Source organism: Prionailurus viverrinus, chromosome D1, assembly GCF_022837055.1.
Source record: "Prionailurus viverrinus isolate Anna chromosome D1, UM_Priviv_1.0, whole genome shotgun sequence".
Lineage (NCBI taxonomy): Eukaryota > Metazoa > Chordata > Mammalia > Carnivora > Felidae > Prionailurus > Prionailurus viverrinus.
The window spans coordinates 105,404,415-105,420,550 of NC_062570.1; the positions used below are offsets into that span (position 1 = coordinate 105,404,415).

General features: G+C 50.0%; 1 protein-coding gene across 18 annotated transcripts in view; it reads right to left on the reverse strand.

The window, feature by feature from the left end:
* Nucleotides 1–16,136, reverse strand: part of PPP6R3 (protein phosphatase 6 regulatory subunit 3) — a 137,492-nt gene that overhangs the window by 16,226 nt on the left and 105,130 nt on the right. For 6 of the 18 annotated variants that reach the window (XM_047878121.1, XM_047878115.1, XM_047878116.1 and 3 more), the window contains 4 exons: nucleotides 10,397–10,483; nucleotides 5,648–5,745; nucleotides 3,769–3,823; nucleotides 2,510–2,640 (listed from right to left, as the gene is read on the reverse strand). In XM_047878121.1, the coding sequence (XP_047734077.1) occupies nucleotides 2,510–2,640; nucleotides 3,769–3,823; nucleotides 5,648–5,745; nucleotides 10,397–10,483 (371 nt within the window). The remainder of the gene's footprint in view (nucleotides 1–2,509; nucleotides 2,641–3,768; nucleotides 3,824–5,647; nucleotides 5,746–10,396; nucleotides 10,484–16,136) is intronic. The other 12 variants (XM_047878125.1, XM_047878122.1, XM_047878120.1 and 9 more) reach the window with 5 other exon arrangements.

The following is a 16,136-nucleotide window of genomic DNA, read 5'->3' on the forward strand; positions in this document are numbered from 1 at the left end:
TGTTGATGGTAACCACAGTTTGTCTGCTTCTCTTTGCCGCTTCACCAGTTTCTGCCCCACATATTCTGAAGCTCTGTTAACAGATGTGTAGGCATTTAGAATCGTTATGATCTCCTGAAGATCTGACCCCTGATGACCTTTTCTTTATGCTTTTCCTCTGAAATCCGCTTTACTATTAAATATGTAGGGGGCGCCTGGGTGGCTCAGTCGGTTAGGCGTCCAACTTCAGCTCCGGTCATGATCTCGAAGTCCGTGAGTTCGAGCCCCGTGTCGGGCCCTGTGCTGGCAGCTCAGAGCCTGGAGCCTGCTTCGGATTCTGTGTCTCCCTCTCCCTCTGCCCCTCCCCCACTCATGCTCTGTCTCTCTCTCTCTCAAAAATGAATAAATGTTAAAAAAATTTTTTTTTAAATATGCAGACCCTCTTTTTTTCCAGCCTGTTTGTGTCTTTATATTTCTTTCTTTCTCAGATGCAGCATATGTCAGACCTTATTTTTTTATCCGATCGGAAATCCCTTCATTTTAACTAGGGTTATGAGATCATATGTTTAATAGCATTTAATGAATCCTGATACGGTTGCCTAGGTTTAATATTATCACACTGTTATTAGTTTTCTGTGGGTCTCAGTTGCCTTTATTGTTTTGTTCTCTTTTTAGATATTTTTTATGATTTAATTTCCTTTGTTGGCTTATTAACTATAACTCTGTTTTTATTGCTTAGTGGCTGCTTCAGGGTTTACAATATATAACCATAACTTACCAGTCTACCCTCAAGTGATACCATAGCCCAAAACTAGAAACCCAGATGTCCATTATCAGGTACAGGGATAAACACAGCCACCCATTCGGTGGGTAGTACATCCATTTAATGGAACACTTCTCAACCGTAAAACAGAATGAGCTGTTGACACATCACCCAACATGAATGACTCTCACAATAGTTATGCCGAGTGGAAGAAGCAACATAAATTACATAATGTGCAATGTGACTTACACAAAACTCTAGAAAACACAAATTATTCTAAAGGAACAAAAAGCAGATGGGGGAAGGCAATAGAAAAGGGCAGGAGGAAACTTCTGCGGGTGATGGATAAGTTCATGATCTTGATTGAGATGATGGTGTCATGGATGTATTCATATGTCCAAACTTGGTACACCGTATGATTTAAATAAACGAGTTTTCTGTACGTCGATTACACCTCAACAGAGCTGTTAAATAATAGAAAGTTGCCTTTTCTCATCATCCTGTGCTCCCTCTGGGTATCAACTGTCCTGTCCTCTAGGATGCTACCTTCACTGCCATACTCGATTCTCTACGCTCTCTACAGAGGGTGCCCCGCTGGGGGTGCGACTGCTCCAAGGCGTGAGGACGGTCTGCCATCACAAGGTGAACGGTAGTAGGCAATGGCCATTCAGTGAATTCACTCAACACGAGGCCCAGAATTTCATAGTGAGATGGTGACAGACAAGTTTGGGGCTTTATCTTAAAAACAAAACAAATAAACAAAAACAAACAAAGTCACCATGAAGATCTCTGTCTTTGCTTCCTGGTCCGGGAGCTGCAGCTACCTGGTCATTACAAAGTAACAAGGCAACACGCAGACGGTGACAGAGTGGGCATGAGAAAAGCCGCTAGGTTTAATGACCTTACACGGCTGTGGATTATGAGACAAATACACCGTCGCGGTGTTTAAGCGACAGGTGGGTCTTCTGTAACCCGAAGCAGTACGCTTCCTAAGAGACACGACAGCTGCCGGTGCGCGCGGAGAAAGGGCAGGGGTGCTGGTGCCCTCTACCCAGCAAGAGGAAGAAACGGCCAGTGGGGCAAGGGCGGGAGGGGTTGTACTTTTCACCGTACGTTCTGTTTTCTTCGAATTGTCTGTCAGGTGGACACATTACTTCTTAAAAATACACGAAAAAAACAGGAGAGTTCCGCTGCTATTCTCCCGACTATGAAGATGCTGGCGATGGCTACTCGGATAACAAGAACTCCGTGTTCTCGTGCCGGAGTGACAAATTAGACGGGAAAAAAACCCAACTGGACTGACCCCAAAGGGCCCTCGCTGGCAGGAGCCCGTCTCCCCAAGCTAGACTAACTTGTAGAGACAGCTTTTCCCGCCCCTGGGGAAACCTTCAGTCTTTCGGAGGCAACCATACAGAACTCCGCTTCCGCGGACATTAGTGGTGAGGGGGCATCGACCCGAAGCGCCGTTCGCTACGTTCCTCGGCACTGCCTCCCGTTCAGAAGAGGCCGCGCCACGACGCATCTCGAACTACGTCTAAACGCTCCCTGCATTTTCAAGTTCATCACCTTGACTCATCCACACTCCTGTCACACTGGACACGGGCCGACTGGCACCACCTCGCGTCAGCTGACAAGGGCATTTCTGACCGCGACAGAAGCACCGGTCTCTAGGTCGCATACGTGCATCTGCCGAGGACCCGATGTGCGTCTCCCAACCACCCCCGACTCTCCGCCTGGGGATTACGGCCACCGTAACAAACCCCTCACCTGGACCGTCTCTGGGATTCCGGAGCGAACGCAATGTGCTTTTCCTCCCAGATGTCTTCCTCATCAGAGCCGCCATCGTCAAACTGCTGGATTCTTTCCTTACAACATGCTTCAAACAAGGCAATATTTCCCTAAATAAAAGCGAGAGAGTGAAAAATAACAAAACAAACTTAAAAATCAAGTTATTTTCTCCACAAGGTACCAACGCAAACTTCCTTTAAAAAACAGTGTCTGTCTGTAGGGGTGCCTGGGTGGCTCAGTCGGTCGAGCGTCCGACTTCAGCTCAGGTCACGATCTCACGGTCCATGAGTTCGAGCCCCGCGTCGGGCTCTGGGCTGATGGCTCAGAGCCTGGAGCCTGCTTCCAATTCTGTGTCTCCCTCTCTCTCTGTCTCTGTCCCTCCCCCGTTCATGCTCTGTCTCTGTCTCAAAAATAAATAAAAACGTTAAAAAAAAAAATTTTTTTAAACAGTGTCTGTCACACACACCAAAACGAAACGTAACAGCACGCAACGTCAGCTTTTGCGGAACCATAGAAAGCTCCCCCTCCAAAGACTCGATTCAAAACTGGCCCACAGAAGCCTACACGGTCTCCCCGGACTCCCCTCACCCGGAGAAGCACCGTGTTCCCTCCAAGAGCCTCCCTGCCCCCCCCCCCCGCCAAGATGCAATCCCAGATCCGCCCTGACAACAAAGCAACCCGCGTTTCCTCCGCTTTTACCAGCTAAGCGGCAGTGACGGTAACAGCAACAGCCCAGTCAGGACCTACTACCTCATCACATCAGCCAATAAGCCAGCGGTCCCTCGTGTCAATCAACAGAAAAATCAGGACCGTGCCCACTCAAATGACACCAATCCCGCATCATTTGCCGACAGGGCCGACTTGGTGTCTGAGCCCTGCCCGGGGATGACACGCTGGCCCTGATCTAGCCCAAGTTTCTCTCCCGGTGACATACATCTGGAATAAAAGGCATCTGGCTCGAGTCAAAATGCACTCTCTGAAGTCTAGCCTGTAATCACAAGTGACCCGGTTTTAGCAGCCCTGTCACATCTTAAACCAGGGTTGCAAACTCACATCCCCACAGGGACCACGCAGGTGACACGGGTGGGTGAAGTGATACCAGCCTAAGATGAAGGGTCCTGGGGCGCGGAGGGTCCCAGCGCACGTGGCATCCACGCACAGGATGGGACAAACCCCAGGCCCCACTGTCCACCTCTCGTATACCGTGTTGCTAAGGAGAAGAAACATTTAATACTTACGCTTTCATTTGTATTGAGAGTAAAGTTGATGTCTGATACTCGATCGAAAGAAACACTGTAAACAAAATGTACGTACAGGAGTAGTTAATTGCCTACACACGGACAGAAACATTATTTGCAACATCTTCCACATTTAAAACAGTTACCCTACCATTAAAATCTCCACAGGTAAAACTAAAGCAAAAACCTACTTGCATTAAATGATGCCTCTTCCCTCGGTATGAAGAAGGGACGGAAAGGCAGGGACGGATGCCTTGTAAGACAGAATGAACCCACCCTCGAAGCCTTTCCATAAAAGATCTTTAACATCCACGGCAACAACCGTGGTTCCACGGGCCATACTTACACAACCAAGAAAAAGGTTATTTGGAAAGAAGAAACAGTCAAAATAGGTACCCAAAAAAAGTACCCAAGGGCTGTCGGCTCTCAGACACTGATCTTTCTCCCGGGATGGCCAAATTCATCCACAGAATAGACACCCCCCAAATCCTAACATATGGCATGATCGGCAGGAAGGTAGGGGTGAAAGAACTCATAGCCTGTGAAACATAATTTCTTGAGGAAGTAAGATTCTTATTATTTTGGAGAAAGACGGTGAGCAGGGGAGGGGCAGAGGGGCAGAATCTTAAACAGGCTCATGGCCAGCTTGGAGCCCAAGGCGGGGCTCCATCTTGGGACTGTGAAATCATCATCTGGGCTGAAATTAAGAGTCGGACCTTTAACCGACTGAGCCACCCAGGTGCCCTAAAGTCAGTATAATTCTTAAAAGATCTGTTCTAATCAATCATTACTCCAAGCACCCAATGCGCATTTTAAAGGGACTGGATTCCTAACAGGTAACATTTAGTGAGAGCGGAGATGGGCAAGCGCCGAGATGCCGCGAGGGGAGCCCGTGGGCTCTGGTGCGAGCGTTTCTGCGGTACAGACACAACCACCACGGGGGCAGCCCTTGTTCATGTTGCATCCAAATGAGCTGACGCTTAGGGCAGCTGGCAGCCTTGAACTCTTGCTCTGTTTACAGGGAAGCCTCCGTCCGCTGCGCTAACACGGCGTGCTGTATGGTACAGCTGGACCGTGCCGGGGGCCTTCAGCTTCTCACATGCCACAAACTGCAGCTCGGGACAGAAGACGGCTCTGCCGGCTGCGTCACTGAACCACGAGCACCTAACTGCTAGCGACGAGCCACCCGGACGCCGGGTACTGACGAGCATCATCAGGCAGTGCCCCGTGACAGCAGCCGTTTGGTCCTCACCTCTGTTCTCGATGAGCTATGACCCTCCTCGTAAATACTTTACTTATGAACACCTCTCCCTTCCCCGGGCCAGGCGCCAGACCCTTTGTTTTCATTCCCGTGGATCGCCCACACATCTGTCCCTCACTGGTTTGGTATGGTACCAATCCTTCTGACTCCCGTGCCCCCCGCTTCCCTCGCCCACACGAGCGCTCTGCCTGCCCGGCTCCTACGGGACACCCGGCCGGCCTCATGGCGAGTGGGCTGGGGAGGACACACGTGGGGAGCCCCTGCTGGGAGGCCACCAGGTCCACTCCCACCCGCCAACTACAGCAGGGACTCACCACCCTGGGGGCTGCTACCTGGCACAGCCGTCGGCGGGGTCGGGGAGAGGGGTGTGGGCAGAGCAGCGACCAGAGCTCGTGAGCAAAGCTCAGTATACACAGCGACAAGCCCCTGTGAGAAAGAGCCCCGCGGCCCCCCGCCCCCCGGCTGCTTCAGGGCCCGACAGGCTGGGACCGCAGGGGCACCTCGTGGGGGCAGGCTCATCCCAGCCCGTGAATGTGCCCAAGTCCCGGGAACCCCGGAGAACCGTGTCTCACAAAAAACAGGAGCGCACGACACGGGGGGACAGGAAGATATACTCACTTGCCAATGTCATCTTGATCCGCAAACTTCTCATCGTTGAAGCCAAACTGGTCAATAAAATTGGACGTCATTTGTTGCATCTGATAATCAGAAAAGGCCTGGCAGCCCCAGGGCCAGTGACAGTGATACAATGATTCTAATGACATTCTACACACTATCTGCCCACCTGTGTTCCAGAAACCATCTTATTTACATAGCCTTAGGGCTTGAGAAGTTGGTGTGTTTTTCTAGAAACAATCAAATAATTTCAGACACAATTTACCCAAAAAAGGACATGTTTGGAATTCGAATGCACATGTCACTGCAGGAAATGTTAACGACCACTCTGTCCTCTATTGCAAATTATCTTTAGAGAGAGGTCTGGGTTAAGTCCAGTTCGCAGAGGTGATCAAGTGACACGTGACAGTCTGAAATTATAAGATGCATCAATCACCTCTGCACACAACCAACCTTAACCTAAGATCCAGTAAGTGGTGACCCACCGCCCTCCCTCCGCCGCCCCCCCCCCCCCCCCCCCCAGTAACACCGCACCCGGGGAAAACACAGCCAGTAATCGAACCTGCCAGCCTACAACACACAACGTTCGGGGACACTTCGTTCTCTTTAAGAAAAAGACTTGGGTCTCAGAGGCCGGGAAGAGTATCAAAGTGGCTTCTATCCTACCTACCTCAGAGACAGGATTAAGTCTTAACGCTGACCCGACACCAGGCTGAAAAGCTACAACTGCAAGGTCCCCAGAGGAGCCCATTCTGTCTCCTACATTCTAGAGAGCACCGGGCTCACTTGGGCTTTCTTAGGTGGCAAACGGGGGAAGGTTAAAACGGACTTCACGAGAATGCTGAGGTTCTGATTTAAAACAACAAGGAGGCCCAGCAGAACAAGAGAAACCGGCGAAGGTGTCCTGTGTTCTGAAGCAGGAGTAAAGGACAGCGAGGACAGCGAGCGGCACCCCGCACGCCACCCCGAACCAGGCACGGAGGCTGACGAAGAACAGTGTGTGCGCCGCCTCTCGCCTGCAGGCCGGGAGCTGAACCACGGGCGTCTCGCCAGAAGCCACGTGCTGGGGGGGGGAGGCGGCTACCACGGCCTGAAACCCAATTCTCCCCGGTTATCCTTCTGAGCAGCGCCCGGAGGTTCCACCCCGCGGACACCTGCTGCAGAAATGCCTCTTCTGCTCCCTCCTGATCACTCGTGCGGGTGGCAGGGAATTATGGCATGGATAATCCAAATCGGAGGCGATTAAAAAATAAACCTTATATTTGGCTTTGGAAGGCAACTTTTCCTCAGGTCCGAAAAAAGCGGTTATCTAGTTTGCTGAGAACCTGAAACTTCACTTTTCTCTAACTTGAGAGACCTCTCTCCCCGCCCCCCCCCCCCCCCCCCCCCCGTGCTCACTCACGCCCTTCCATGCTGTCCCCTTTCCTGCCCATGGAGGTGACACTATGTGACACGGGGCGGGGGGCCAGCCTCACGGGGGCGCATTTGGTAAGGTGCGCCAGGGCCGAGTGAGTCGCGGGTGAACGCAGAAGGGCAGAGACAAGTTCTGGAAGGCCGGGCTGAGCTCGGACAGGTGAATGAAAAATAGGACACGTAGCACTCACACCCGTTGAACCCAAAAGAAAGAAACGGATTCTGCTGAATTGCGCCCTCGTGTTTTCTAAGGTAAAATGGAACGTGTGGTGCCTTCAAAGATGTAAAGAATCATGAAGTCGTCCTTCCAAGCAGGCGGCAGAAGCCGGGCTCTGAGTTTATTCACAGATTAGAAACTTGGCCACACAAGGGAGAAGGTCCCTCCCCAGTTGGTCTGTTTCTTTTTTCTCCCTTTAACTTTTTTGTGCCTTTGGACTTCGGACTATGAAGTTTTGGGGTTCATAAAACCGAAAAACGTTCCTTTAAATGCCTCAGAGAGAGCACGCAGACACTGAATGTATTAGAAGTGTATGTATGTGAATACACGTACATATGTACAGATATACATGTGTCCACCCATATATGCATCGTCTGTCTGTCTCCCTGTCTATTCGTTCATGTCCCTACGGAGACACATATAGCCACTGACGGACACAAGTAACCTCTCTCTATGCAGTAACTTAGGGGAAAAAGGAAACAAACCTCCCTGGTCCTCATTAGTTCTAAGTCTATTACAGCTTCTATGAAGATGCAATTTCGCAAAGAACTTCCAAGTTTCAGACACGATTTTTACTAATAAAGCTACTAATGTGTACTAAACCCACCTAAGTGAAAACTGTTACTGTATTGTACTTAAAGTCACATAAAAAGTGCTCTGGACTTGGAGAAATCCAAGTCTGGGAAGCACCGTACGGCTGTGTCATTACTGAGAACTTGATTATTAAAAAACAAAAAAACAAAACACAAACCCCACACTGCCTAGAACTGTTATCCCGGCCAAAGCCGGGGACTGTTTCAGTCACTGAGAAGTGAGTCTACCGCTTTCTTAAGCAGATCTCTTTGGAGGCGCCGCTGGAGTGACAGGAAGTCCCTGCCTTGCCTCCTCTCCCCACCGCCGCCCTGCACGAGCCTGGGAGCGGGAGGCGCCGGCCAGGTCTCTGGAGCCCGTCTGTGGCCCTCAGCCCCAGTTCTTCAGACACAGCAGGGAGAGGACCTCCTCACACTCCACACCTCTGTCAGATTCAGAGGGAGTTAGAGTCGAACACTAGAGGCTAGGAAATCAGAAGGGCCAGAAGGCACAGCCAGACTGCCGGCATTCACAAAACGCTGTGAATTCACAAAACTTCCTGTGAAGCACCCCCTGAGCCAGACATGGCCCACAGGTGAGTGACATGGTCAAGGGACCTTATTAAATGACCTGCCCTAAGCTCTCTATACTCAGGACTTTATATCAACATGAAACCTCACTTTAAATGTGAACGAGAAATTGAAACTAATATATATAAACTAATATTCTATCATGGAGACCCGCATAAAATTCTTAAATTTATCTATACTGGTTGTCTCAAATTAAAAAAAAAATAGTTTGGAACATATTTCTTACTTTCAAAATGATCCAGCTGATTTGTCACTCAAGCATGCAAAGAAGTGTTTACTAGAAGCTTGTCCGGCAGAGAAGAATTATTTTTCCTACTTTTAGAGGGTTCCATGAAGTGGATAAAAGCCACAGGAACGGGAGCCTGTGGAGAGCTTTGTCAGGAAGGCGGTTTTGTGTCTGGGATTGCCTCATGTGCACACCAGCAGTCAGTCAAACCAAAAAGACATCAGAAAACGTCCTCCCCAGAACAGCCATGGAATCAGATTTCACGAGAAGGAGACCCACTTTCCAGATACCGAATTGTAATAAGCACTCCCTAAGATTAAATCAGCCGCCTCAAGTTCCGAGGGCATCAGCTTATCTACACGTAGGTTGAGGCCATTCTCTTTCTTAAAGCGATTCCCCAACAGGTTCGGAAGCACCCTGATAATTTACACTTTATACCACAGAGCTTCACTGCAGGGGTGAGCAATGCGTAGCGCTGGAGTTCACACCAGGCTGAGTGGCCGGTTTCAGGACTCTCCAGATGCTTCCGTAGGGGCAGAGAGGCTACCGCCAGGCCGGAGAACTCTGGGGTCAAGGAAGAAGGGCCTGTAGGCACCAGGGCTCACAGTGGGCCAGGTGGGCACCCTGGGTGCACCGGCAAGGCACGAGGGTGGCAGCGAGGGGCTGCTGTCTCTACAAGAAGGCCCCTGCTGCTCAACAGCGCCCCCTGTGGGCTGGCCGCCCTTGCCCCTAACCCCGGGAGGCTGGCTTCCGAAGGGCAGGAGCGTTAAGAATCAACGGAGAAGCCAGCCTAGCGCTGAAAACCCACTCCAGACCTGTCCTGTAAATGTGAATGTGAACCTGACTTAGTAACCGCCCTGACCACAGCAGGACAGCCTACTGGGAGGCCCAAACACGGGGTCGGCAGAGCCACAAGCAGCCTCATCCTGGCCCTGGGAAAAGATGAGGCTTAAAGGCTAAGAGAAAAGAAGCCAAGCGAACATTCAGTGCCGGGTAGGAAGGGGGCTATGTCAACCTCCCCCCGCCCCCCGCCCCCCCCCCCCGACACCAAAGCAACTCGGTGCCAAGATGGGGTCCCGGCACCATCTGTCGTCTGAGGAGCTGGTGCCTTGAAAGAGGGGCTTGTGCCGTTAGCTCCCACGTCGGGCACGCGCCTCGTATCCTGTCAAGGTAGCGAAACCACCGGCCGCCTCTCCAAGAACCACCGCTGGGCGAGGGACAGATCCGGGCATGTCACTTTTAGACCCCGTTTTCTCCCCCACAAAGGGCAGAAGCAGCTGATAAATGGAGAGTATTGGGGACAGGAGGGTGGGGTGGCAAGGAATCACTGCAACTGAAACTTTCACTAGAAAAGACCGTAAGGACACACGAAGAGTGTGATTCTCACCCACCGGTCGCTACTACGGGATCTTTTAAGCAACCACACAGCCGGTGCACAGGTCTGCATAGCACGTATGTCTGAGGCACTCGCTGAACCATTCGGTTTGTTCAAGTCTGAAAATTCACCCAATTCCGCTTTGTCGTGACCAGGGGTGAAACATTCCCTGGAAACATAATCAGTACAAACCTTCCTCTCACATACCTCAAACTTCCTATTTTTAATGCTTTTGCCTAACTGGTAAGTAACCCCAAATCATATCCTAGTGCATAATCTGCCTCCGAAGGGGACTCATAGGTGGCAACTAGATTAAGCATTTAAAATAAAAACAAAAAGCAAAGCTTTAGGCATGACTCACTTGCTGCAAAGAAGAATCCTGTGAGAAACCCGTTTCTTTAAAGTCAATTTCATCATCACTGGATGAATGAATATGGCAGGTTGTAACCTATATGCATAAAAATGTAAAACACTATTTAACAGAGAAAAGTTTTGGACATTTGCATCAGCATTTTTATGGAAAAATCACATTTAGTTTTTCTCTCAATGTGTAACAACAGCAAGCACAAAAATACGTTAACAGTTAAGTTACAAAATCCACCCCAATAATCCAAAAGCCCATTTCGCTCAACCAGATGGTCAGGTTCCCCGCCCTTCTGCTGCCCACTTGTGTCCTCGCTCTCGTTCCTAGAATCACCGGAAACCAGGGAAGAGGGGAGTTACTCCATTTGAGGGATTGTAACAATCATCTCCGATTAAATGTTTACAAAGGGCAGGTGGAAGGAACGGCTCAGGTGAAGTATAAAAATAATTCGTATGTGCCAAGCTCAGAGAGTGAAAATACCACGCCCAGGGGTTACTCATGGGCCCCCGGGAAGGTCAGGTTTAGACAGGAGCACTTTTACTTCTCGCGTCCCCTGTCCACTCTGAGAAGAACGTTGTCCATAAACCCTAGAGTGGACTTTGAACCAGTAGAACACCCTGCTTACAAAAAAGACCCCAAATCTTCTGTCCCTTAAAACATAGTCCCTGCCCTCAAGACTTACAACCAACTCAAATTAAACAAAACACGAACATGAACTGCTCACCAATTCACGGTGATTTTTATTCATTCATAAATGACACACGGCATTGAGGGAACGTATTAACAGTTAGAAATGAAAATACACAAGTGACTAAGCACGAGTAACAGGGACTGCTGTATAGCCAGTAATAAATATGAACAGTCTGTAAAATCCTAAAACCAGCACTGTACTTCTGAGGGTAACTTGCACTGTATTTCCTGAGTTACTCACCCTGTACCTTCCACAGAAGCATAACCGGCAGAGGGCACGGTCATCAGGGGAAGACGTGAGCGGCCGTGACCTGCTAACCCTTGAAACTGTGTCTAAGAGCCTGACCGGAGCTACAGAAAGTGGCCTGGTTTGTTCTGTGATGTTCCAACACTGGACCGAGAAACCCAAAGGAGACTCCCACAGGTCTGCGTGTGGTAGGGCTTATGAAACGGAATACATCACCGCTCGAATAAAATCAATCTCTTTTCTCTTCGACCATCTCTGGCAACGATGCTGAGCCAGGTGAATCGCCCGCATTTCCAATTAATCCCCCCGCCCCCCTCTCCCTGAGGTAGAGGTGGGTGTGCACGCTCGGAATCTGAAACTGGCCACATGAGGTCAAAGGCAGAACCTGTGACCAACGAAGGGAGTGTGCCGGGGTCAATCGTAGCTTCCGCGAGTTAGTGGGAAAGTCGTGCAGATGGGGCCCGAACGCGGGAGGGGGGGAGGTGGGATCCTGCTCCCGGGGGTCACGGCAGCCGGGGTCACGGGAGGCCCTGCCACTGTGGCGGGTTCAGAGGAGACCCGGGCTGCTCGGTGGCAAGCCAGTGCGAGAATCCTATTATGTTTTAGGGGGCGCCCCCCATGGTAGGGTGCAGGATTAGAAGACAAGCCAAAGAGCAAGCCAGGTCAACTAGACAAGAGAGAACAAAAAAAGACCTGGCCACCCTTGGCGGGTCTTGTCCGAGTTCAAGCAGGATACAACGTTTCCTCATTCACAGTGTTACCTTTCGCCACAAAATGCATCGGTTCATTGACAAAAGGTGAGAAAGAAACCCGTTTCTGTTGAGCAACTACTACGTGCCAGACGCAGTAGTGACCCCTTTTACACATCCTCTGTAACTTGTCTCCTCAAAGCAATTCTGGGAGGTAATTTTTTTCTCCAAAAAGAAGTTTTACCAAGTTATTAACAACACGGTGCACGCACACCTTTGTGTCTATGTACGGAAGGATGTGGTGACTCTGATTCCACCCACACCCTAGCTGGCCTCAAATTGTTACCGATAAAATGGGCTACAAAGATGGCTGAACGCACCCCAGCCCCGGCGGGGAGGGGACCTGCTGCCTGGAATCCCACCCAGTCCGTCACACAGCTAGATGCCGCCGCCAGAGCCCCCGCCCCGAGCCCCCGGGCACACCCCCTCCGAGGTGTCTTCATCTCAGCAGATGCCACTCGCTGCCTCCTTATTCCTCAGCTCAAATCTCGGCCTTCTGGTTTCTTCTCTCCCACACACATCTACTCACTCCGTCAAAACATAACCTAAGAGACCGTCGCTCCTCACCAGGCCGATCAGCTCTCTCTGGTGCAAGCTGCCTCCGCCTCTTGCCCCGGTCAACGCCGTACCTGGTGGCTGACGGGTCTCCCTGCCGCCACCTGCCCCACCGCAGTCTGTTCTCAACGCAAGAGCCGTGACGCTCTTTCACGATGTATGTTAAGTTATGTCACCTTTAGATGCCATACCGAACAGCTTCTCATCTCACTAAGATATAACCAGGGTCCGAGTGGACTAAAGCAGGAGAGCTGGCCTTGGCCCTCATGCCCGCTCTCTCCCTCCGGATGCCGTGCCAGCTTCCGCACGAGCTCTGCCCCCCTCACGCCTCTGCACAAAGGTGCCTCTCGGAGAGGTCTGCACACCTGCCCCAGACAAACCCCTGGCTCCCCGCCCTGGAGTTTATCCGTCTCCACCCAGACAGGGATCTTTGCCAGTCGAGTTTACGACAAGAGCGTCAGTGCATGGCACACAGTAGCCGCTCAAATGTTTATTAAATTAACGAATACCAACACATTATGAGAATGTACGGAGAACACAGTCATAACTTTTTAAAAAGTAACAAGTACGTACGAACACTCTGACCAAGCCAGAAGTGTTCTAAATATAGTCTTGACGCTTCAGTGGAAAAAAGCTTTTGAGATGTTGTTCCCTTCTTTCACAGTAAAATTTTAGTTTTGTTAACTGTTGCTACAGGAAAAAGCCAAGTGTTTTTGGCGCCTTGGCCGGTCAGCTTGCTAAATGCTAAGGAGGATCATGGGCACGGCTGGCATGTTAACCCAGGTGACATGTGGAAGTCACAGGCAAGATCTTCCCCCTTGCTACCCTGGGGCCCTGCTGGGGACCCCCCGGCACCCCCATGCCCCGGGGCGGGTGAGACACACAGCGGCTCCGCCCCACGCTGCTGGGCCTCTGGGCCAACGCACGGGCACACGTGTGCCTTATTCAGCACAACCTCCCCGAGCGAGCTCATCAGTGGCGGGAAGGACACGCCAATACTTGAGACAACACCTTCTCCCCCACACACAGGAGGCAGAGAATGAAGCAAACGCAACCTTCCAGAGTCCGTGTCGACACCTCTTACATTGCCTAACTTTACCAAGACTTTACCAGTTCTTACCAACAGACCCACGGAGAGGTCTCTGGATGTAAGTAACACACCAAATTTCATTCATAACAAAACTCCCAACATAAACACAGAAGCAATCTACGAGTCTACTGTGCATATACTTCGGTGTGATGGGGCCAAAAGATTAAAGTGCTTCACAGACCTCGGAGACAGGGTAGTTAGAAAGCCGCCCAGGAGCGGGAGGAGCTCGGGGCTGGCACAGTTTTTCCTACCGGAGTGAGTAGGACCTCAGGCCCACAGCCAGCGGCACAGGGGCGCTGTGCTGTTTGGCGCACTAATCAACGAATCCTCGCTGTGACTAGGAAAATCAGAACAGGCCAGGGCAATACAATAATATTTTAACCCAAGCATTTGGTGTGAACTGCAGGTGGGCTGAAGTCCTAGGCAACACCTAAAATGATTCCCAGGGAGACATCTGAGCCATGGTAAAACCAACTAAGTCAAGGCATCAAGACAGCGTCTCTAATCTATCGATTTGGGGGAGCGGACAGGGAATAAGCCATCTGTTATTAGTCAACTGCCTATTTTAGGAATGAATGTGTCTGAGATGCCTCTACTTAGACCTTGTACTGCGTTACATGGGGAAGTGAGCACTCTTTCTGCAGGACATTTTCCCAAGGGCAAGACCCACTGCGTTTACCAAGCTGGGTTTATGATAATGTGCCCTGGAACATGGTACCCAACCCTCCTAGGATATAACCTGAAGCTTTCTGGGCACAAACACGGAGAGCCCAGAGGCCGCAGGAAGTCTCGCTGGTGGCCTAGAATGCACAGGCACCCTTAGGAACCGGGAACCTACGTATCCCTAAAATGACTACAAAGCAAAATTCCCCACTGAAAGGACTTAAAAACTGAAGGGAGGCGGTATTTAAGTCCTGGGCACGTGGGATCACGGAACTGAAGAGGTCTTGAGACATCAGCCCGAAAGTTCTCACGGACAACAGACAACAAAATTACAGAGTGGGGCTAAATCAACATGGGATATGAGCGACATCAACAAGGCTCTAGAAGTCTCACCGCTTTTGGCCAAAGAGAACTAAGCTGCTATTAGTGACAGGTGGGCCCAGGATAATCTTCCCTTCCAGCCAGGTGTAAAGTCTGGACGTCAGACGTGTCTGACCCAAAAGGGCTGTACGTGAATTCTGCACTGCTTGTATACGCCCCTTCACGTAGACACACAGAACATTTACACGGACTCACAGCCCAGGTTACTGACAGCACCATGCAAAGCAGCTGAGTGCTGTCTGAACTGCAATGAAGGCTGTCTTTACACAGAACTGCTCACACGAGAAATCTGTTTCGATTACCAAAGACAAAGAACATGTTTTAAAAACCGCTGATAACAGCAAGTTTTACTGGACACTTTTGAAGTCTACTACCCTTTGAAGGAACACCTTTAAAGAAGTCTCCCAAAGTCACAATTAATATTCCTAAACATTCCTTTATAAATAAGAAATATGACAACACCCCTTCAAGGAGACCACACTGCCCGCAACCTTAACAAAGACTCGAGATGGGGCTTCTACTAAATTAAATGGTTCAATTTAACAGTGCCAGAGAACAATCTCACCCTACAATAAAACCTTGATTATCCACAATTTTAAGCAATCTGATTGGGGAAGAAAGCAATCAATCCACCGTAGGTGGTTATGTTCATCAAAAATTACTTAAGTCTTCCTTGATGACTCAGGGCTGTCAAAGTGGAGGTCAGTCTCTCTGCTGGGCTACGATGCACTGAGACACTGAGGCCATCGGACGTATTTTAATTAAATGGCCTCACACAGCTCCCCTTAGTGATCTCTTAACTTCACAGTCTTCCAACTCCTACTGATTCTATCATTATACCCATCCTTAACAAGCCATTACCCAACCAATCTGTGAAGAGTCTGGAAAAAGATAACCAAATTTGTTAGACAATCTACCAAAGAGAAGGCAACAGCCCTTTGGGAGAGTAACACAGGATGACCTGGTGACCGCTCTGTAGCTGCCACTTCTGTTTCCGCTCTGAGCCCTTCTGTTTCCCTCCTGTTTCTAAACTCTGCTGTGAACTGATAGGGCTGTCAGGGACCTGACCGCCTAACAGCCAAGGCGTTAGTGTGTATTAGAAGCAGCTGCTGAATTTCAAACATAGAATTAAATGCCCGACACATCTACTTCTGTGTAGAGTTAAGGCCACCACCTCAATTATCAGCTGGCACGTGCTTACAAAAGGAAATGCTTTCCTTATCTTTAAAACCAAAAGCAATACTTACCTTCAATCTCAATGCATTAAAAAAACAAAGAATACATTCCAAAGTCCAATATAATTTTTAAAAATATTATCAATGCCATTATTCCCTGGCTAATGGTTCTAATGTGTTAGTTCCA